At 37.0% G+C, this 24416-nt stretch overlaps 1 protein-coding gene across 1 annotated transcript in view; it reads right to left on the reverse strand.

Moving 5' to 3' along the window:
• The window catches only part of Dcc (DCC netrin 1 receptor), a 1083530-nt gene that overhangs the window by 310838 nt on the left and 748276 nt on the right, over positions 1-24416 (reverse strand). Inside the window, exons 8-9 of the mRNA XM_021150630.3 lie at positions 20618-20774; positions 7644-7798 (exon numbers count right to left, since the gene is read on the reverse strand). Coding sequence (XP_021006289.1) covers positions 7644-7798; positions 20618-20774 — 312 coding nt within the window. The remainder of the gene's footprint in view (positions 1-7643; positions 7799-20617; positions 20775-24416) is intronic.

Below are 24416 nucleotides of genomic sequence, written 5' to 3' on the forward strand. Positions count from 1 at the left end.
ATTTGAGGACAAAATTTTGGCTCAGCCATCATCAAGAGATTAGTGTCTTTTCTAAGACAAGAAATGAAAGAGCTCACTGACAGCCCTTCCCCCAAGCCCTGTTCTTCTTTCAGTCCTATACTGAGAGGACACAGCATGTTTCTTATGGAGATTATGACAAAACATCACTCATCTTGGGAGCAGAGACTTGATCTCAGCAAACACCAAGCCTTCGTTTTGTAGCTTCTAATTGCTGAACTATAGGAAATACTTTCCACTGAAAATTACCCAGCCACAGTTCCTGTCCTTCAGCAGCAAAGATTAAGATATAAACTATATTGGTTTTCTTAATATTTTATCTTCTGTCCTAATAATTTTTTTAATTTTATATTTTATTTTCCATCCTAAGAAGTTGAGACATTAATGTGTGATAAAATATGACATCAGTTCTATTTAGATAAAAGTGCTCCTGCCCACTAGGAAGCACAGCAATACAAATTTGCTAAAATGTGATCTAAACTAATTACATTTTAGAGCATTTACAGAACCAAAAACTTCTGTTATAGCCATAGATCCTTGAGAATGGGTCTGTGCCTTTACTGTTGTTCCTATAGTCATTAACTAATTCAGAGTTTAAACTGATACCAGGTGAGGGAATCTCCTGCAATCATGGAATGATTGGTCTATAGTGTCCAGTGCAGAAGATACTGGAAAAAAATGTAGTAGTGTGATCTTGATTTTAAGTTGATTTCATTTTTACCTGTCATTAGTAAGTTAAAGCATTGATCATATTTTATTATAATTAAATGTCCATTGACATATAGTGCAGAGGGTTACCCTATTCCATAGTGTTGTGTCACTAGAATGTTTGGCTATAGGTCTTGCCTGCTATAATACTTGAAAATATGTTTCACACTAAGAGACTTTTAAAATTATTATCAAAGTCTCTTAGCTGCCAAGAGACACCAGTTAGCCATTCTTGTCTACATCTTTGCTCTTACTGTCTGTCTAGACGTGTGACTGGACCACCACCAACTGGCTAGTCATCAACTCTGCCTCCATAATTGTTTCAGATATTTATACAAACACTTTGCAATTCAGTTGTGTTGTAATCAAGATGGTGGTTGTTAAAATCCAGATCAAGTCATTAAAGAAATTATCTGGACACAACTGCAATAAAGATGAAAATCCATGAAGAAACATAACTTGCATTTCTCATCTCCATTGTTATACACAGAGTACAAATCTTATTCCATTTGTATCTTTTAATGAATAAAATATTTATAATGTTACAATGTAGTAGCCCATTTATGAGATAATATATTATTTTCTCATCATAAGATTTAACTTTATTTAGGGCCACAAAGATATATACTAGGCAAAGTTAGAGGATTAGGCAGTGAGATATTTTTAAATTTAAGAACTGACCAGTGTGCATAAAAGGACTGTTACATAGTAACCAAACTATTCCAAAACCATTTTAAACTAGTCTTATTTAGTGAGTTGATTACAGGGGTGAGTACTTCACATCTTTTACAGCCTGAAGAGTTGGTATTATGTTCTTAATTAATCCTCATCTCCTTGGAATTAGATTTCTGGTTACTGAGTGACTAGTGGATGGCAGACACAACCTAGAAACTCTATCATTTCAGTTTACTTTCACAACCTGTGAAAATGGGAACTAGGTTATACCTAACTTTATAGAGTTCAGAAAAGCTAAGTCCTAACAATTATGGAATAGCCTCTGGGATGCATATAGTGATACTCTCTGTTGTCATCATAACTACCACACAAGCAGAACCCTGCCGTAATAAAAAATTAATCAAAGGAAGAAAATGTAACAAGCTATACATTTATGTTATGTATTTATAAATTAATCGGCTTGAAAGGTTGCTTTCAGTATCTTACTGTGTAAAGAATACAGCAAACTTAAGAACATTCCTTACAATTCTTAACCACAAAAGAATTTTGCAGAAAATTGTGCTGTGCTTGAGCAAACAGGATTTGTATTGTTACTCAGGCCCTCGAGCCTGTATGTGGTCCATTTTAACATCCTTTATGATTAAACTGCCTTAATAGCATTTTGGGGACCCCACATAATACAAAAATTCACCACATGTGGTATGAAAAGATTAGACATGTCTTAGGCAGGCAGGGACTTAAATCCTGCCTGATAATACTGTGGAGAAATTACACACCACAAAAGCAAGGGAGAAAGGGCAAAGGTTTAGCAAAAGGAAGATATAATCAGAGGACACAAGCCTTCATAAAAATCAAACTCTTCTATTCCAGGCTATTATTTTATAAACTGGATCTCAGACTGTTGATCTTTCTAAATGATTGCAACAGAATGCATGCACTTATAGAAACAGTTGTTGATGATTTATATTTCACACAAATTTGCACCGCGCTTTATTCCTTGAAAACACAATTTTCCTAATGGAACAGATTACTCAAATAAAATGAAAGTCTGGACATTAAGTTTGTATAAAGGTGGTGCAGTGGCTGTGTACAATGACGACATCACATTTGGGGAAACAGCAGTAAAAGCAACAGCTAAATATAAACTCAGATGAGATCTGCTTTCAAAGAATAAAATAGTTCTGTTAGTGGAAAATACTGACAAAATTTCTCCTCTTTTGTTTGCATCTCTCAAACGGAACAATGAATTTCAACCCTGTACTTTCTCTAAAAATATAGACAGTGATATATACATATATAAGTAATGACTGGGAGAACCCTAGATCTCTTCGGTATACCATCTTCCTCAACATTTGGGGAGTTATTAAGAAACCTTAGTGATGTTTTCATGTTGCTCAAATGGCATTTATTGTAGCATCTATTAGCTATAATAATGCAATTTATTTATCATAATGTCTATAATAAATGTAATAAGTGAGCTGTAGACTACTCAGTATAAATGAGTTGAATGATGCGGTTCAGTGTCTGCTTTCTAAAAGACATTCTGAATTCACATCCTGCTGACATAGGCTGATTTGTCCCTCTCTACCCATCTACTTAGGAAAAGACAAATGAGCCAATGGCAACTCTCAGAAAACAGTCAAGCTGCAGTGCAATACAAAAGTGATTTTTAATCCACAGTAAGAGAGAACTGAGGCTATTTTAAATAAAATGCTGTGGATAAAGATCAAAAATGAAGAAAATCCTGAGGTCATTATTGCTCTTAATGGAAAGTTACTCAAGGCTGAGACATGTTCCTAAAGCAGAAGTAATCTCCATTTTCATTCTTTTGGGAAAAAATCAAATTCTTTACATGTTACCACATTAACAATCAGTTACATTTAATTGGACACTTCATATTGCTCAGTTGCTTCATCATGGTATCTGCCATCTATTAAGTAAAATAAATATTTATAGGAATCGGGGTCTGGTTTATTTATTGCTTTGTAGTTTCCTTTGCAGTCTTTGGGCAGGCTGAATCAGTTATTGAACACTGAGCTATGGGGTCAACTCTACTCTCTTGTTTTTTTGAGTGGCCAGCATTGAATGATATTGAAGGCATAATGAGAGTGCTCTTGTAATACAGCATTGATCTGAGGAGGCGAGCGTACAATGATTAAGCATTAAAAAATGAACTGACACATAATCATATCTATAAACATGCTCAAGAACAGACATAGAGCTCTTGAGTGTGTTCCATTTGAGCACTTCCTGTAGTATCTCTTATTGAGCAACTTTGACTATTAGATGTATGTGTGTTCTTTCTAGTTTTATCCATTTGCCTGAAAAAGTTAGGATGTCCTCGTTCTTAATAGCTGAGTAGTATTCCACTGTGTAAATGAACCACATTTTTCTGTAACTAGAAAATATCATCCTGAGTGAGGATATGCATGGTATGTAATCACTAATAAGTGGATATTAGCCAAAACAAAAACCAAACAAATAACAACACCACCAAAGCAACAACAACAAACATACAGAATACACAAGATACAGTCCACAGAATTCAAAAGGCTCAAAAAACTGAAGTGCCCAAGTGAGGATGCCTCAGTCCCCCTTGGGAGAGAGAAGAAAGCAATCATGCGTGGGGAGGGAGGAAGGAAAGGACTTGGAAAGGAAAGTGGACAGGGGTGGGTTGGCAGTGGCAGGGACAAGGAACCTGATCTGGTATTGGGTATGGGAAAAGGACTGAAGCCCTGTGGGCCAGCAGAAAGAATGAGAACAGGCAACCTTGAGAAATAGGAAGATGGGCGAACCCCCCAGAATGCACCAGAGACCTGGGAGGTGAGAGACTCCTAGTACTCACAGGGAGGGACCTTTGACAAAATCCTTTGACAGTAGGGAGAAGGAACTTATAGAACCCACCTCCAGCAGGAAGACAGGACATCAAGTGAGGGATGAGGTTGCCATCCCACAGTCACACCTCTCACCCATATTGTTTCTATATGAAAGACTTACAGAGATGGAGATGGAGAGGAGTCTGAGGAAAAAGAAGGTCCGGCAACAGGCCCAAAGTGGGATCCAGCTCAATGGAAGGTCCCAAGGCCTGACACTATTACTGAGGCTATGGAACACGCACAAAAAAGGATCTGTCATGACTGCCCCACCCCACCCCGAAAGACCCAACAAGCAGCTTAAAGAGTCAGATGCAGATGTTTGCACCCAACCAATGGACAAAAGCAACTGATCCCTGTTGTTGAATTAGAGAAGACAAAAGAACATGAGGAGAAGGGCGATCCTGTAGGAGGACCAGCAGTCTCAATTAATCTGGACTCCCGAGATCTTTCAAACGCTGGACCACCAGACAGACAACATATACCAACTGATATGAGGGCCCCAACAAATACAGTAGATGACTTTCAGGTCTGTGTTCATTTAGAGATGATACACCTAACCCTCAAGAGGCTGGAGGCCCTAGGGAGTTTAGAGGTCAGGTGGGGTGGGGGGGGTGAAGGCATCCTCGTGCAGATGGGGTGGGGTGGGAGGGAGGCGTGGGATGTGGAGTAGTTGGAGGATGGATGGGGGTGGCAGAGAATGGAATATGAAGTGTAAAAAAATGAATTACAAATAATTTTTTTTTTAAAAAAAGGTATGTGTTCTTTACTTCCTCCAACTTCTATGAGCACTGTTAATAAGCTGCATGCACATTCCTTCCTTTAAATAGTCTGTATGTTTTAAGTAGTCTGGAATAGTATTAGGGACCTGGTAGCTATTCACAAAATATGACTGGACATTTTATGCCACTCTATGTCTTCTACAGGTAAGAATTTTTGTGGACACACGTCGTTATATAGGTAAATCTAATATAATAATCACATTAAAGTGGCAGACCTTGTATAACAAGGAAGTGCTTCTAATAGCAGCTGTTGTCAGATATGTTTTGGCTCCATGATTTCAAACTACTGCTGTTTATACAAATCTAAGATAAAGAAAAACAACAAGGACAACAAACCAAAATAAACAACAAACAAACAAACAAGCAAGCAAACAAACAAGAAACCCATCTGAATTTTAAAGTAGGAAGATTCAAAATGATTTCATTGAGGAACGAGAAACCATGGTGTCCCTGGTGAGAAAGCAAGGCTGACTAAACCAGGATTATCAGAAATACAAAGTAATCATGAGATGTTATTCTTGAATATTACATGAACATAATTCTAGAAAGTATTAGGATTATGCATGAATATTTCAGATATTGCATAGAAATTTCATATCTTGAAAGAGAACAATGTCATGTTTAGATTTTCAATATTAGAATAATTTATAGGCATTTTCTATTTATAATTTTGAGGGATTTTGTAGTCATTAAGATTAAAATGAAGTGTTTTGCATATATATATATATATGATCATACTACACACACATATATACATATACACATACACATACCATATACACATGCATATACCGCAGCACAAGCAGGAATGGAGTTCAGAAGACCATTTAGAGGACTCAGTTCTCTCTTACCACCAGCGATGGAACTCATGTTATCAGGCTTGATGTCAGTGCTCTTAGCTGCTAAACCATCTCCACAGCCCTTTGTCTAGTTATTTAAATCAATTAAACAACACAACATTCTTTGGAAGAAATTTCTGAGAGCAATTGAAGCTCTACCTGTGTATGGCTGGAGATGATGCTTGGCCATTTGTTTAAATTGGCTCTGTGGAGATGATGGCTGCAGTTGTCCTTAATTAGTCTACAAATTCCAATAGAAGCCCAGTGTTTATATCCATCATCCTAAAAGTTACCTCCAGGATTCGCCTCAGGACCCTCTGGGCACTACTAACTGTTGACAATGTATGTATCACAATGCTTTTGACGTTACTACCCGGAATATACTTTTTCATAAGGCATTTATAAGATTATTGAGGCTTAACCATTTCTACTTTCAAGGATAATTATCGTACACTGTCTCTATAATCACAGCAACAAGAAAAAAAAAGAGGCTGTGGATCTTCCCAAGAGTCAGTCATTCACCAGGACTCAGGTGTCTTAACCTATTCTCTATGATCTTCACCACAGTGATGTCATAGACCCAAGATAGTGAGCCATTTCAGTGACTGATTTCGATTTTTTTTAAAGACAGGGTTGGGTTTCTCTGTGTAGATCTGGCTTCCCTAAAACAATCTGTAGTCCAGGGTGCCCTCCAACTCAAACAGATCTGCCTACCTGTGCCTCCCTGTGCTATGACAAAGGAAATGCACCACCACCATCCAAAAATATTGCTTTGTTTGCCTTTACTAGTTGATGTGTTTCTAATTGTATATCATCTTTAGAAAGCATGTCTAATTGTATTTAAGTTAAACACAGATTTTTAAAGAGAACATAAACTAGTGGGAGCACAAAACAACAACAACAAATCATAGACTTAGCATTATTAATTGGAAAGGAGGAGCTGGAATCCAGTATGTGATGCTGTGCACCTTATTATACATATGCATTCAGTAAGCTTAACTTTTAGATTAGAACGCTTTCATTGAATCATAAGCTGACAAACTGCTTGACAATGATTTGTCCCCTAAAACATGAGGGTAATGAACAACCAAAAGTTTGCTTACTCATTTAATTTGTCCCATAAAATATATGGAAAATGTGTAAGCAAAGCTTAGCAAAGTAGAGGAACGTTTTACTCTGAGACTGTCAAAATACAAATCATTAAATTTTAAGTTCTTTAAGCAGTGTCCAGCTCCTTTACTTTGGGACCATATATTTTAATATGGTAATTAGATTTCGAGGATGGTGTAGTGAATAGATATAATTGCCCTATCCTGAGTGTTTCTGTTTGGCTTCTGATAGCTTCTTGGGCAAACTTAGTGCATATCTAAGTTTCGTAGTAGGTTCCTGAAATTAAAAGTTCCATGCTATTAGGTTTTTCTTTAATAAAATAAAAAATATATGAAAAATGAATGGAAGAGGATGCTGACAGAATGGTATCAACAGGATAAGTTGCTTCATAGAAGAGAAGCAAGAGGACTACTGGGTAAACTTTGCCTTTCCCACTTATAATTTCCTATTATAGTTTGAGTAGGCACAGTGTCTCTTTAAAAGTCTAGTTCACTTATAAAAGTGCTTAAGTGAAATGTGTTGCTACAAAGCTTTTCTTTCCGTATTGACCCTTTAAAAACATTCTACAAAGGAGGCATGGATGTTGTAGACAGTGAATACAAATGCTTTAAAAATCGCCCTTCCATTTTCATACTCACACTCAGGCTGAGTGGCCACCTTGATGGGCTGAGAACTCTCCCCTGGTCCCCACTCATTGTAGGCGACAACTCTGAAGGTGTACATGGCTTCTGGTTTCAAGTTTCCCACAGTAAGCTGAAGCGACCCAGGCTGGCTTGTATTCAAAGCTCGCTCCCTAGGAAATCAAGGTGAAGAGTAATATTATCTTAAGATGAAAGCATTAGCCCAAACTTTGTTTGGCATACAAGGATTATGAGCAACCAAAAGGTTGCTTACTCATTTAATGTTGACTCTGGGATAAAATTCAGGCATTCCAAGGTTGATGATGAAAATTAAGTGAATGGAAAGGGCCCATAAGAAGACACAGTGAAGTCTGAGAGAGTGTAAGCCACCATCATTCTTATGGCAACTAGCAAATTAAAGTCTTGTTTTTGACATTTTAACAGTTAGTTTTCAAAAGTCATGGCAAGCAAAGAGTCTAGAGAATGAGAAGGAACATCTGCAATCAGGGCAGGAAGATGAAATTTTACAAAAGGCATCTAAAGAGTTAAGTCAATGTTTAAATCATTCCACACTTTGGACTTTCCTAGAATTGTGTACAGATTCATTCATGCATTTTTGTGTTGGAAAGCAAAATGCAGATGAGAAGCATTTCTGTGTATATATCCAATTTTGCCTCCTATGGCTTCTCTAAGTTCAGTTACAGGAAGAATGGACATTTATCTCTTTGTAAAGGAAAAATGATAATACACACATGTCTCCTTGCCTTGTTCTTCAAACTACAACTACATGTGTTCAACTGTTTATCAAAAAAGACATTTCTCCTGCTTCTCCTTTTTCCTTGAGAAAGAGTGAATCTACAGACATGTGGCTGGTGACACTGACATTCAGCAAGGAGAACTCGTAAAATAACTTTAAAGGATGACTCTAGACCTTCATATGTTCACTGACCCTTAGTACATAATTGAATACAAATTTAAGAAGAGATTCTAAAACCATTGAATTGTTTCATACATTTTATTGCTAGACAATGTTTTTATAACTTCTCATGGGGATTTGGTTGTAAATGTTCATTTTTGTCACTGAGCTTTGTCTTATTTTTGGAGACATTTAAACTGATACCTATTTCATCTAATGACAATTAGATTTTTCAGATGTTTTCTTAAGGGAATGCTTCGAAGTTCATTTGGCACCACAGAACTAAAATTCAAAATCATAGTGCTGTTGGTACTGGTCACAGTGGTTATTGTCAAAAAGACCAAAATAATATTGAGTAAAGAGTACCAGAACTAAGATTCTTGTAGTTATTGCAGAAACATCATTCACAGACTTACCATATAATTTAACTCTTCTATTTACAAGGATATTGTCAAAATAAATGCTGCCAACTCTCAATAGACATCTGTACTCCCATGTTTATTGCTGTGCTCTCCTCAAATAGCAAAGATTTGACAAACCTAGATACCCGTCATGGATGAATGCTTAATCATGGGGTGTACATACACAATAGATAATATTTAGTCATAAAGGGGAATAAAGCCAGTAATCAGGAAAGTGTTTGGAACTGGAGTTTATCTTCAGTAAAATAAGCTATCTATAAAGAAGTAAATAACATATGTTCTTGAACGTGAAGTCTAAAATAAAAAAAAAAAATCAAATTTGATCTGACTACAAGATAGTAGAGGTTAAGGAAGATGATGGATGCAAAAGAATTCAAGGGAAATAGGTCAATGGTTGTCAAAATATTACAGAGTACTGATTAAACTCTAGGGTCTTGCAGCATACCAGATGACTACACTTTATAATAATCTACAATGTATAATAAAAATAACCAAGAAGTACTCAAAGCCTTAGTGCTCCTTAGTTTTATGTGTCAACTTATCAGAAACCTCACCATGAAGAATTGCCTGAATGGGTTGGTCCTGTGTCCATATCTGTAAGATAACTTACTTGATGATTGATGTAAAAATGGTCCAATCTACTGTGCTGGCCCAGCCCTAGCAGAGCAGGTGTGTCAGGGCTGTGTAAGAAACATAGCTGATCATGAGACAGAGTGAGCTGGAAAACAGGTAGGTCAGCAGAATTTCATTTCTGCTTTATTCCTGTTTAGCTTTGGTCAACAAAACCTGACCTGGAAGTAGATGAATTAAACTCTTTTCTCCTCAAGTTGCATTTGGTGATCACATTTATCACAGCAATAGACAGCAAACTAGCTCTACCTCTCTACACAGTATAACAATAGAGAGAAGTATTTCATCTCATCATTCGATCGGTATACATTGTACTTATGTACTAAAATATCACACTATACCTCATAAATATGCATACTTATAATGTGTTAATTAGAAATGATAAGACAGGTTTAAGAAGATAAAAATGCCAACAGCCTCAATTTGATTACTACACATTTTATGCATGCTTCAAATTACTATAGGAAGTACATATATATGTATATTTAAAATAAAAATAATCAACACCGAAAAGAAAATGAAGTTGTTGAATCAGATTTAATGTCTTATATTCATCTTGCTAAGTCGAAGCACAATAGGCCTAGGGCTGTACCTATTTTTTATTCCTTTCTTAACTTTGAAGAATTCGTTACTTTATATTTTGTGAGTCTTTTGGTATAGACAGAAGGCCCTAGAGATCTTCTGTGAGTGCTCTCCTAACAACTGAAAATGTAATGCCCTCATATCCACAAGGTGCCGTTGCATGCTAGAGCATCAGTAGACACTGTCAGTCAAGCCTTCCTCCCTTCAATTGTCTCTACTCAGAGGTGAGATGTGGTGCTCATCTAGATGAATTTAGAGAACTGAGTAGCCTGTGGCTTCTAGAATCTGCCCACCACAGATATACTCATAGAAACTCCAGAGAACGAGGAATGAAACCTGAATCTTCTTATAGGAAAGCAAGAGTAGGCGACTTCCCCTTTCTGTTACCAGCAGTGACAAAGAGTTACTCAATGGGAGCATTTATTTCTTGCATGGGCAAAGCTGCCTCAGGTTACCATTTTAATATTTTATCGCAAGGTGGCAACAATAACCCCGCTGCTTTGCAACAATGTCACTATAATTCATGACTTGAAAGTCTTTCTGGAAAATTCATATATACTTTATTTTATTTAATTTTGAGATTGTGTCTAGCTACATTAGCCAGTCCAGAACTAGCGCTGCAATCCCCCTGCTTAGGTTTCTTGGTGCTTGAGATTTCAGATGTGTGAGCTGGTCCTGTGTTAGTGTTAAAATGGCTGTTAAGGTAAAACAGCAAAGCTGGGGGTTCTGGGCAAAGATAATTAAGAAGGCTTGAAGCATGGGAAGGGGAGAGCTGCAATAACCAGTAAAATGAAGAATGGGACTCTGGGTAAAAAATTATCAAAGCTAGTTTTAACTGGCTCCCAAACAGCCCATTCCGTAGACACTTTTGTCTTCCCACCTTACCCCAGTAAACATCTCAGCTCTACCTGTGGTTACAACTTTACCCAAACCCTTGCATCTAATGAATCTGTTTGTAAAAGAATGAACATTGGGTCAGTGTGTATTCCAAGAAAGCATATTTCAGGAAAGGTGTAGCCTTAGACTTGTTCCAGGAGAAGAGATGCTACACCAACTCTTATGAGTCCAGATAATGCAGGCAGATTTTAATCCTTGCCTTCAGTTTGGTCCTCTCTCTAATCTGGAATGTGCACTCCTTGTTTTTGCTCATCCACCTTAGAAAAAATAAGCTCTACTCTGGCCGTGGTGTGATTTCTTCTCCCTCTGGAGCATAACAATTAAGACTGCTTGCTGAATTGAGAGTGATGCTGAGGTTGAGGAATGAGGAAACAGGAGAAGACTTCTCCCAGTAATACATATTAAGTCTTAAGCACAGTTGCATTTTGAGGCACAAAGCAAACAAGAGAGCATCTTTCAGAAATTTGCACTGAGTCTTAACTCTGCTTAGGTTACTGGGATTATAGGTCTTTTTGTCCCCAAAGAGATTCTAATGTACTTGGTGCTTGCAATAGAAGGCTAGTTTCTCCTAATGCTTCATCTTTGAAATTGACTTTCAGTTATTGCTACTTTTCATTGAACCCTTTTTCCGATGTATGTAATCTGTCAGTGCATGCCCATGGTCTTGTGTCCTGCCATCATCCTGTAGCTGAGACAAACTCACGACCTGGGGACAACCTGAAGCCTCTCCCAATGTGGTCCAGCCTTTTCACACTCCTCTGTAAAAAGCCCACTTATTGCTTGAATGCAATCCCTGTCTGCAGCATCTCACTCTGACTTTCTTCTTGTGTTTTGTGCATTTCATGGGCAGTCAGCGACCATCTTTCAACTCATATTTCCTTTTGCACTTGGCAAGGTCTTGTTTCGAGGGAGATTTAATTAGGACCCGAGTGAAATGCAGTGTCTTAACCGAGTTTTGACAGTCTTCTCTCCTAGTTTCAACAACATTAATCAGTGTCTCTCCATATTCTCATTAATTGTGGTTTATATACTGAATATAGCGTCTATCACATAGAGTATAATGTATATTAATATACATGAATGTCTCATTGGTGTAGCCATTACTTTGAATAGAAGCCACCTTGCACCCTTGCACTATGCACAATTGCCACATATACTTTCTTACTTTAGCAAATAGTTTGGGCCACTAAGATCCATAGTTTTTAAGTGAGTACATAGATTACTTTGAAAAATTCAAGTGATTGTATACATAGAATCTGCACACATCCATTATTTTAGAAATTCCTACAAATCTGTATTTAACTCCATCCTAGTCATATATTATTTCACCTTCTTGATGATGGTTGTACTATGTACAAACCAGAGAGTGTGAGCTGCTCAAAGGAATCTTTCCGCATAATGTTCCTCTTAGGAAGAGAACAAATAATCATTTTTTCCAGCTCTTTTTTGTTTGTTTCATTTTGTTTTGGTTTGATTTTTGTGATCATGTTAACTGAATTCAGAACTTGCCTTTTTTTACTTCAGAGATAAATGATACTGAGGATTAAACTTGATTGTGCTTTTGCAGATGTATTTGTAACAAATAAAATTCTACTATATAAATATATTCTTCTTTAGCTAAGTGTATCGGGTGTTAACATTTAATTCTAATGGTTCAGCAACCAATGCTGTCATAAGGTGTCAAGTACCTAATTAGTGGCTTCCAGGAAGAAGAATCACATTAATTCCTTTGTAGGGAAGAAACTGTATTTTAATGAAAAATATTTGTAGCAGTTGCTTGTTCTCCATTTATTTTCATTTTTGTTCCTCTAGTAAGTAAAAGTACTACAACAAGACTGGCTGGTAGATTCTTGTAATAAAAGCGCTGAGGCTAGAGGCTGAGACAGGAAGATAATGGGTTCAAGGCCAGTAGAGGAGACACAGTGAGGTCCTACCAGAAAGCTAGACTAAAAGTACAATCATGGCAGTATGACTCCAACTGATAGCAATAAGAACCTCCAGGACAAACAGGCCACCAATTAAGAATACTTCCAGGTAGCCGGGCGTGGTGGCTCACGCCTTTAATCCCAGCACTCAGGAGGCAGAGGCAGGCGGATTTCTGAGTTCGAGGCCAGCCTGGTCTACAAAGTGAGTGCCAGGACAGCCAGGGCTACACAGAGAAACCCTGTCTCAGAAAAAAAAAAAAAAAGAATACTTCCAGGCTTTTGTAGAAGACCCACATTTTTGCAGATCATGTCTTGGTATTCACATGACTATTCACAAATATCTCTAACTCAAGTTCCAGGAGAACTAATTTTTTCTCCTGGCATCTGCAAGCACCAGGCACACATGTAGCATACGCATACATGCAGACAAACACTAAACTCATTGTCTTAGGGTTGGTTCTACTGCTGTGAACAGACACCATGACCAAGGCAACTCTTATAAGGACAGCATTTTATTTGGGGCAGGCTTACAGGTTCAGAGGTTCAGTTCATTATCAAGATGAGAGCATGGTGTAGCCCAGGCAGGTATGATGGGGGAGGAGCTTAGAGTTCTACAACTCCTTCCAAAGGCAAACAGAAGACTAGCTTCCAGGTGGCTAGGCTGAGGGTCTTAAAGCCCATACCCACAATGACACAATTCCTCCAACAAGGCCCAACCTATTCTAACAAGGTCATACCTCTTAATAGTGCCACTACACAGACCAAGCATATACAAGCCATCACACTCACAAAATAAATCCTTCCTAAAACTATCTTCTATATTCATATGTAGTGCATTGCCTGGTCCTAACAGCATTGCTTCTTATCTGTTCTGTCTCCACTAGCACACCCTTCTTTTCAGCCAGAATCACTTCTTTCTTTGACTTCTTCAGAGGCTTGCTGCATGTCAATTGGGTTCCCAGCAGCTGACCTCTGGTCTAGATTCCTCTTTTCATTCACAGCCATTACTGTAGACTAAACTCTAACCCATATCAGAGAAATTTTTTAGTAGGAAGATCCTTCAAAGACTTTCAGAGGCACCACGATTTTTCTACTAATTCTAATTCAGTGGTGGGTAAATTGTTGAGTCCCGTTCAACATGTGCTGATTAAATGAAAAATGTTTCATTTATATGTAGCCTTGTGAAATGGAAGTTTCTGGTTATGATAAGTAATACAGACTCACATGGTGTTCTGCTAATATAGACTCATACAGTGTTTTGCTGAGGCAAGACCCATGGGAGGACAGGTGATGTTTGGAGAGAGTCTAAATAGGATCCAATGGACAGTGGCTGCATGCTTGCATAGCTAGATTTGAATCACTTTGTTGATCTCCAGTCTTCATCTTTGCTGATCTTTGCTACATTGACAGAGGCACGGCAGAGAACTTCTCCCGGGGTCCAGGTGGGTCCTGGCCACTCCTGCTGACCCATGTCAATTCATCAGAGGCCTGGTGGTCTCTGCTAGATCATGCCACTGCTGCTGATGCTTGACATTATTAAACTGGACTGCTGGTATCCTGAAAACCTGAGATTGGAATTGACCCAAGGAAGTACTTCTAAACAAGTCTATATTCCCTTTTCCTATTTACTATGTCTTCTCCCCTACCTTTGGTTAGTGGGCTAGAAGGGGACTGGAAGTACTTGAGAACCCTTATTAAAAGTAGATCTTGAAAACTCTAAGCCTACACCTTTGTTGATGGCCCATGTTAGTTTTGCGTTATCATTTTCTCTGTCAATGTCCTAGAAAAGTATTTTGGTAAGAGTCATCTGCTTTACAGCTTACACTGAAGTAGAGGCTCTGAGGGAAGAGCTGATTTCCCTAAGCTTCATGCCTGGGTCACTGTGATGGTTTGGATACTGAGGCTGGTCCTTTTTCCATCACAATACACTCCCTTCATGGATAACAAGCTTCATCAGCCACGGAGCCCTCAACTCTGAGGAGCAGGGGAAGAATATGTAAACACCATGTTGGAAAATGTAATGCACAGTGAATTCTAAAATGAATCCTCTGTGTCAGTCATAAATCCTTGTCTCTAATCCCTGGCGCAGTGAGCACAGGTTTCTGAGGCAGCGCAGAGCCATAGTAAACTTCAATGCCACACAATGGGAGACCTGGTCCAGGCTTTTTTTTTTTTTTTCTATTCCAAAGAAGCAGGTGACCTTGAACATGTCAGGGGTGTCTGGGAGCCTTCCAGGCTTCATTTGCAAAATGAAAATACCCACCTTCTTCTACCTACCTCACAGGGCTACTGTGAAGATTAAATTGGATGATGCTTATAGAAGTGTTTTAATTCTCTCATCTGAATGCCTACTGTATTTTACTTGTTCCTTTTAAAGGAAGATATTTCTTATTTTGTGCACAGAGAGAAGGGATCACCTTGCATTTGCATCATGGTTCTGTGGTCTACTATTGGCAAAGCTGCTTAGGTACTATTTCTCAGTCTTTCAGAACATTCTCTTCTAGAAATGGAAATTATCATAACAACATTATCTGGGGGTCAAGTAGAATAATGTTTATGAAAGCAATAAATCCCTCCTCTAAGTAAGTGTCAGGAAATGCCCCTGTATTTCATATATTTTAATTTTTGAACCCACACAATTATTTATATATGGCACTAGTTAACAGGAACAGCTTGTTTTTGTTGCCATGGGCAAAGAAGTGATGTTTCAGATACATTTATAAGCTTCACTTAATATGTATCACAATCTTACATATCAAATGTTGTCACCCCACACAAGGAAACAAAATTACAAATTTTATATGCTTTATCTTGATTGTCAAGGTCACTAGATTAGAAGACCAGTAGAAAATTAATCAGACAATGTTCTGGGTGTGTCTGTAGATGTTTCCAGAAGCAGCATGTAGGACAACAAACTGAAGGAGCACTATGGTAGGACTGTCGATGGGTAAAGTACAAGATGGAATCAAATCAGGATGAGTTTGCAAGCTCTGGTCCTCTATGGTGAATGTGTCCACAGGGGTTGCCATCACTTGTAGAAATCTAACTCCAGTTTCTTCAGCTTTTCACAGTAGGCTCATACTAGACTCTTCCTGGAGCTTTGGTATCAGTTACTGCTTCATGTGTTGTTCAATGTGTAAGCCACCATTATAAGAATGTTAAGTCTAAAATACATCAATGTAGCACACACTCACACAAACACACACCGCATACCACTATTAATTTTATATCTTTAGATATACAGACTAAAGATATAAAAGGCAGCACAGCTAGTAAAATTCTGAGAAAGAATTCCAAATGTTGAGGCTCAATTCTATAACTCCATAACCTTTACACTTTGACTGCACTGGGACAAACTCTATAAGTAATCTCCAGGCAGTTAAATGAAAGCTACAGTGCTCTTTATAGTTATAGAAAATAGGCTAATGTTTTTAAGTCATGGAAAATGAATAAACAGATCAGATTATCCATTGAAAATTTTGAAGTTTGAAAAGCTATTGGAGAGAAATATTGAGAAAAATGTATGTCATAATTTTATAAATATCAAAAAGCTAACTTCTCTTCCATCTCTTTAATTTACTACAGGAGAAACTAGGTGAGGATACCTGATTTGGACTCACCCTTGAATTAAAATCTGGTCCCCTTAAAAATCGACATAACAGAAATTTGGGCTTCTACCCTTATCTGTGTAATGTTTGTACATGGACACTAATGATCACACACACACACAAGAAGCTTTGCCTACAATCTAGTGTAGTAAGTGCTCAGTAAATGTTTGTTAACATTGTTGGTGCCAACTTCACAGCTTTGGACATAGGAACCACTACTTTCCCTAAGCATCAATCTTTGAATGTTTAAGTAGAAGAACGATAGATCACGATCTCAATGATCACTTTTAGTTCTAGTAATTTTTCAGTACAAGTGGATATCTGTGATGCAATTTCTTCCATACAAAACCTGACTTTTAACTTTTCAATATAAGATGTTCTCTGAATGGTAAGACAAAAGCATGCAGAGGAACAGTTTAAAAAATGCTAAAATGGCATTTACATTATCGATAATATTAACCAGTCAGACAGACGAATGACAACAGAAGCTAGAGTAATTTGTCTGCCAGAGATGCTGCTCATCAGTCACAGATGTTAAATCCTCTACCTTTTAAAACATGATTGTTTTGAGGAACCAAACAAATCTACATATGCAAACAATTCGCACAGCTCATCCTTCAGGGACATATGGCATGTATTTGCTCTAGTGAGAGGCTAGAACATGCAAAATGAATGGGAATGTTGAGATCAAATTTCAACATCAGTTCCTTTAGCTCAATTATGAAAAGTTTCACTGAATAGCTGTCAGTGTTTTCCCCCTCCATGATTCATTTTACTGCTTAGGAAAAGAATCTATCAGAAATATTACACATGTCTTTCTGCAAATTTATCTTAGAAGATCCGATTCACAATTATCAGCATTGGATAGAATTTACTTTTCACCCACAATAGGGGAATCTACATGAATATGTCAAAAATATAGTGGGACATCATGCGTACACGTGTATACACACACACACACACACACACACACACACACACACACGCACACAAACAAAGGAATATGTGAAAGAGAAAGTAATGAATCGATGACTTATGACTTGGAATCCTGTGTAGACCTTCATATAGTAGTTGATGTTTCAGTTATGGCTTAAATTTGAAACATAGCTAGTGTTGATTTGCTTTAGTTATTGTTATAGATGTTATTAACATCCCAGCACTCAAAGGAGGTAAAGCAAACATACAAACAAACAAACAAACACTCAAAATAAGTCTCTGTTCCACTGGTAGAAAGAAATTTAAGAAAACAAATACTAAAAAGTGTAAAAAAGATTAGTCAAAGCATTCAGGTACAGTGACAGTCGCAGGTATTTGGAAGAATGAGTTGAGGAAATTATTCGAACCTCATTGTTTTTAACTAGCTTTGTTAACATAGGATTATGTTTTCTTGTATTCTCCATGATGTCAGAAACAAACAAACAAAAAACCCATAAACAAACAAGCAGACAGAAAGACAGACAGAAAAACATACAAACTCTATGAATAAGAAAAGGTGAAAACAAGTGCAAATGATCCAGAAAAATGTTCAAGAAGTGAGATTCAGCACAAATACAGTATAAATTATGTAAAGACTTACATAGTTGTGGGAATGGACTCAAGTAGAGGGTTCTGTGTACATGACAGCAAATAGAGAAAAGATGTTATGAGTAGATTTAGAACATATTTTTAAGAGGTCTGGAGGAAGAATTAAAACAAGAAACAAAAAAAAAGAATATAAATTGGAGGAAGAATTAAAACATGAAACATAAAAGAATATAAATGATGGGAATAAAGATAGAACAAGGACCCAGGAGAGGCAGCTTTTGCAAATATGAATGAAGAGTTGTCAATGAAAGGTTTTAATGCAGAAAACAAGCCAACCCATGTTATAAAATGTGAAGTCAGTTGTTACAGACCTGACTTGTCAGACTTCAGTGATGATATCATGGAAAGTAGCTTACATAAAAGAAGATGGTAGGACTCAATATGTGTTCTGATAATTGACTTTTGAACTCAATCTAAACACACTAAATCTAAAGAGTAACATTATAAAGTTCTTGAGCTCTCGCACTAAGCTAAAAGCAAAATCATACTTATCCTTTATCTTAGAACAAGAAACCAGTATTTCTCTCATGAAGACAAGAGTATTTATACAAGACTATGAATAAAAAGAGAGAATTTGGTATTTACTCCAAAGTCTTTGACATGATTGGAAAAATATTTTTCAATGAGTTAGACAGAAACTGTGGAATTGCAAGGATTTAGGTGAGAATTTTAAAGTTGAAGGAGAGCATGTATTAGATTTTTATTCAATCATAATGATTGATTTTAAGTGAAAAAAAATGGTCAGTGCGTCCAGATCCCAGGTAAAAGTTAAAGGCAGACAGAGAGCGAGAGAGCGAGAGAGAGAGAGAGAGAGAGAGAGAGAGAGAGAGAGAATTTAAAGACAGTAACAGACTCATAGATCATATTCAAGCTTGAAGTGATCCCCTAAGAATGAGTCCCGGGGCAATTCAATATAGAAAAGCCTGGGAGCTCAGGAGGGAGAAGTAAAAGCAAGCATGTGATGCTGATGCTGACCACAACAGCACAGCCCAGGGCAGAACGTGACACAAGGAAAAATGAAGTCACGTGAGAAGACAGAGTAGGTAATCAACCCGGGTAACAGTGGCTGATGGACTGGGGATGAGCAGAACCATAATTACTATTCAGTTAAGCGACATACAGGTCAATGACAAACACTAATACAAAGACCAGCTGCAATAAAACATAAGGATCAAGATCATGATTAGAAAATAGTGTGCGGAGGATTTGGAACTCAGTTTGTGTGCTCATGAAAATTGGAGGCAACAATCTTTTTTATTTTTAATTTTTAAATTTTAATTTATTTTTATTTTTCATATAATATTGATAATATATTAATAATGTTATATGATATATATCTGTTGCATATTATATATCTATGTATACAAAATATATGTTGAATAATATATAATAATATAATATATATGACCTTTGCTAATATCAAAATTAGACTTGGAGTTCACTAGTCAAAGGACTTTTGAAGCTTTTACTGTCTTCATACACTGAATTTAGATGTATTTAAATGTATGTCTGCTCACATTTCAGTGAGCAATCCTAGCAATCACATGCTGTGCTGTATATATTTCCGCTCTCATTTTACAGTTGGGTCAAACTTTAAGCAAAAACAGAAACTGTAAAGGATATAGTTTAATTACTGTTAGTAAACCCACTTGTGAAGCAGTGTGCATAGAATTCTTCAGCCATCACTGTCATGTACCATTAAGCAACCATGACCTAACACTCAAGTGTCCTGAGGGTCCTGGGCTCCTAAAGATCCCGTCAGATGGAAGCCCTACACACAAGAAGCTAGAACACCTGTAAATGAGTCTCGGCTTCTTCCCTTCAATATATTCTCAAAATGGCTTAGCCCTAACACGCTGAAATATTCTGAAGGGGGAAATGCTTTGGAAAAACAAAAATCACAAACTAAATTCCAACTGTAAAAGCGAAGTTTACTCTTACCTAGCTAATTATTATATTCACCAACAACTTTTGTTAAATCATACATACACTCTCCACTATGACCACTACAAGTTTGACTTAATCCTAAAAGAAACCTGAAATGGCAATTATTATTTATTCTTCTTTTAAAGATCAGAAAAGTCATAGTGTTCTTCAGATCATATGAGTGTTGGTGAGTAATAACAGTGGTTCTTAATATTCAGTTCTCCTGATATCCAGAAAAACTTATTTTTGTATCAGTGTAAAAATCAAAGAAAAAATATATAGTCATTTGCATCCTAGCCTTTTGTCAGGGATGTTGCATAGGCAATTTTGAAAGTTATCTTATTTTGACAAAGCAAACGTATTCATGTAGTTTGAAAGAAGGGCTGGGTGAAGATTTCGTACATTCTTCCTGGTCCTCCTGAAGTTCTCCCAACCATCAATTCCTCACTTGGACCTTAAAAGTGTTTCAGGAAAAAAGCTGAAATTTACTGATGGTACCTACCTGTTGTCACCCTCTCTGGAGAAAAAGACTGTGAAGGTTTGAATGTTCCCTTTTGCTTCTGCGGGTGGACGCCAGCTCAAACGGACAAAGCGACTAGAAACCAAGACAGGGAGCACATCTCTGGGAGCAGAAGGGAGGATGCTGGAGCTTGGGATGGCTAAGAAAGAACAAGAGGAGAACATCAGAAGTGCTGGCACCACCAGGAACGACTCAGAGCTGAACTATAACATACATGGCCAAGAATATCAAACAAGTCCTAATGAAGGCTAACAAGGGAAATAATATATAAAGTGGAATAAAGAATAAATTCGAATTCCTTAGGTTTTTAAGAAGTGACTTCTCAATAATGTATATGATTATATTGCATGATGTTTGGATTTTTTCCATCCCTGAATTCCATGACAAAAAGAAAAACAAGTATGGACTCAATACAAAATTATAAATGTATTATATTTCTTATGAGATCAAATGAGATATTTTGAACAAGAGAAGATAGACAATATGAAAGTATAAGAAAGTATGTAATTAACTATATTTCTCTGAGTTCTTTCATGAACGAGGTAGGGATTGATTAAGTGTATGAATAAGTGACTGAAAGCAAAATAAATACCTGTGTCCATATTTGAAGAAAAACGTACAATTCAGAAAATAAACGAGATATTTACTTACAAAATTATATTAGTTACAATTTGGTCAAAGTGCATCTATTAGCTTATTCAAGGGTTTGAAGCTGAGCAAGGGGAGAACCATAGTCTCATAAAGATCTAACAAATGCATTTGACTGTTATGTTTATTATTTTCACTATTTTAGAAGAAGCAATTACATATCATTATCATAAATAAGGAAATCACCTGATATCAGGCAAATAAACATTTTTCTCTGTCAAAGAAAAGTTATAATACTTTCAATTATGGGTATCATTGAAAGGTGATTAACAAGAGAAAAGTCACAGAACAGCTGTACACAAACAGACGCGAACCAACAAGATTCTCATTTAAATATTAATTCGATAATACTTTAACAATCCAAAGCATAGCCAAAAACTTCTGGTTGGGCAAAAATGCCACAGAAAGACAAGCAGTAATGATAAATCCTAACTCATTCATAATATGCCTATAGTTTTTTTTTTTGTTTGTTTGTTTTGTTTTGTTTTTCAAGACAGGGTTTCTCTGCGTAGCCCTGGCTGTCCCGGAACTCATTTTGTAGACCAGGCTGGCCTCGAACTCAGAAATCCGCCTGCCTCTGCCTCTGGAGTGCTGGGATTAAAGGCGTGCGCCACCACGCCCGGCCCTTTTTTTTTTTTTTTTTTTTTTTTTTAAATATACCTTGGGATATGTATTTATATAATCTTGGGGACCAAAAATAATTAAAAGAAACAAATTGAAAACTGATAATGAATGTGAAATCAACTGATCAATACTCGCCCCATCTCCAGGCTTAGATGATAGTCATTTTAGTTATATATCTCTGTATATTTAACTTTATTGGATCCCTAAGAGATACGTGATCACACAATGTTTTTCTCTCTGGGTCTGCCTTAGGAGGAGGATTTGATTTTAAAATGTAGTGCATGGAAGAGCACAGTAGTTTATAATAACGCATTCTACGCTGTGTGTTCAAAATGTCACACTAAAGAAAGGATAGATGAGTCAAGCGTGAGATACTCAGTTAGCATGGAATCATCATGCCATACTGGGCACTACAGTATATGCATGTCTCAGGGTTACCATTGCTGTGATGAAGCACCACAACTACAAGCAAGAAGGATTTGTTTGATTGACAATTCTACATCATTGTTCATTGTCAAAGGAAGTCAGGGCAGGAAATCAAATAGCGAAGGAACCTGGAGAGGAGAGCTGGTGCAAAGGTCATGGAGGGTTGCTGCTTACTGGATTACTCCTCTAGACTTGCTCAGCATGATTTCTTTTAGAACCTATGAAGGACCACAAACCCAGAGATGACATCATCTAAAGTAGGACAGGCCCTGCCCCATCACATTTTAAATAAGAAAATTCCTTGCAGACCTGATTATACCATGATTTTTGTGGAGAAATTGACCTTTTTTTTGTTGTTAATTTTATTTAACATTTTTTTTACACTCCATATTTTATCCCCCTCCTGGTCTACTTCTGACTGTTCCACACCCCATACCTCCTCCCCACCCCTTGTCTCCACAGGGATGTTCCCACCACCCCCATCCCACCCCACCAGACCTCCCTACTCCCAAGGTCCTCCAGTCTCTTAAGGGTCCATCTTCTCTGACATTTTCTCTGACTGAACCCAGACCAGGCAGTTCTCTGCTGTATATCTGTTGGGGACCCTTCATATGTATACATAGCTAGTTTTTTATTAAATATAATACTATTAATGTGTAGTTTTCAACTGAATATTTACTAACGAAAGACAAAAATACTAACAATGAGTAATCTGCTAGTAGAGACAAACGATTCTTTAAGACAGAAAGATACACAATTGCACTTTACTGTAGAGAATCCCTTAATTTATTGAAGAAATTAGTAGCTGCTGCTTATAGAAAGTACTCTGCAACATTTACAGTTGAAAAATGGATTTACATATATTTGAGTCACTTACAAATTCCAACATCATTCTTTTCCTAATTATGGTCTGTTAGTAAATGCATAATTCATCTTTGATGGATATGTTTATTTCTATAGTTCAGCTTCCTGAATCAAGAAAATGTTTCATCTTGACAGATGATTTTTAGCCTTAAACTACAAACAATACAAATGTCTGTACATAATTATTTTTAACGGAATAAAAAAGTTTATTCTGGAGCAATTTTGAGTGACCATGTCCAGGAAATATAGATTTAGGTTATCCCAAACTTCATGTTTCAACGTGAAAGCAGTTCCACAAACTTCTATAGTTTTACAGATAAAAGAAAGTCAAAAATCAAGATGAGTTTAAAATGCACTGTCAAGAACATCAGAGAAGTGCGTATAGCAAGTTTGAGGAAGCTCTTCTGTAGATTCAAGATGTTACGCAATGATATTCTTAGCTTGTGGATTATTGGAAACTAGAAGTCTGCTAAGTTAATAGATTTGAAAACGTGGATATCATTACTCACAGGATATTAGTTCAGTCACAGAAGAGGGCAAGGAATGGCTGTTGCAGATGGTGAGAACCAGCCCAAGAAAAGGTGACTCTTGGATCTGTAAAATTCTGAGATCTCCGTGGTACTGAAAGTCTAATCAGCCAGCCAGTCTCAACAGAAACAACTTCTTTTCAGGAGTTTTCGTGCACAATTCTCACTGTTGGGTAACATCACATTCTGAGGATGTGGGTACTGCCTATTATTTATCAATTATTACAAGGTACTTCATGGTTTCGATGGCTTAGTCTTGGGAACTGATGTCTATGAGGTGGTATAATGGAAGGACAATGTTTTTCAGGAGAGAAATAGCTGATAAAGGGCATTAAGAAAGAAGCTCTTGGTATAGTGATTTCCTTCAAAAGTCCTGTTTCTATTTGAATACAAGCAAGATAGTTCATCGAATACAAATAACTATAAATATGAGGAAAATATACAGTCAATGTTGTTAAAAATACATAAAATTTGGTGATTTTTGTATGTTTATTTCATCTGTAATCTTCACTTCATTAAGCTAAACTGTGTTCTTGATTACTTATTTGTGTGTGTGGGGGGGTCTTTTAATCTGTATAACATGTAAAAATTGTGTCTTGCACAGAGAGGACAGATCCAGATCATAATGGATAATGTGTACACCATCTTTGAGCTGGCTTTTGCAGACTATTTTCTCTAGTTCTCTCTGTTTT

The sequence above is a fragment of the Mus caroli genome, unplaced genomic scaffold, assembly GCF_978045245.1.
Source record: "Mus caroli unplaced genomic scaffold, Mus_caroli_1 scaffold_19, whole genome shotgun sequence".
In the NCBI taxonomy this organism is placed as follows: domain Eukaryota; kingdom Metazoa; phylum Chordata; class Mammalia; order Rodentia; family Muridae; genus Mus; species Mus caroli.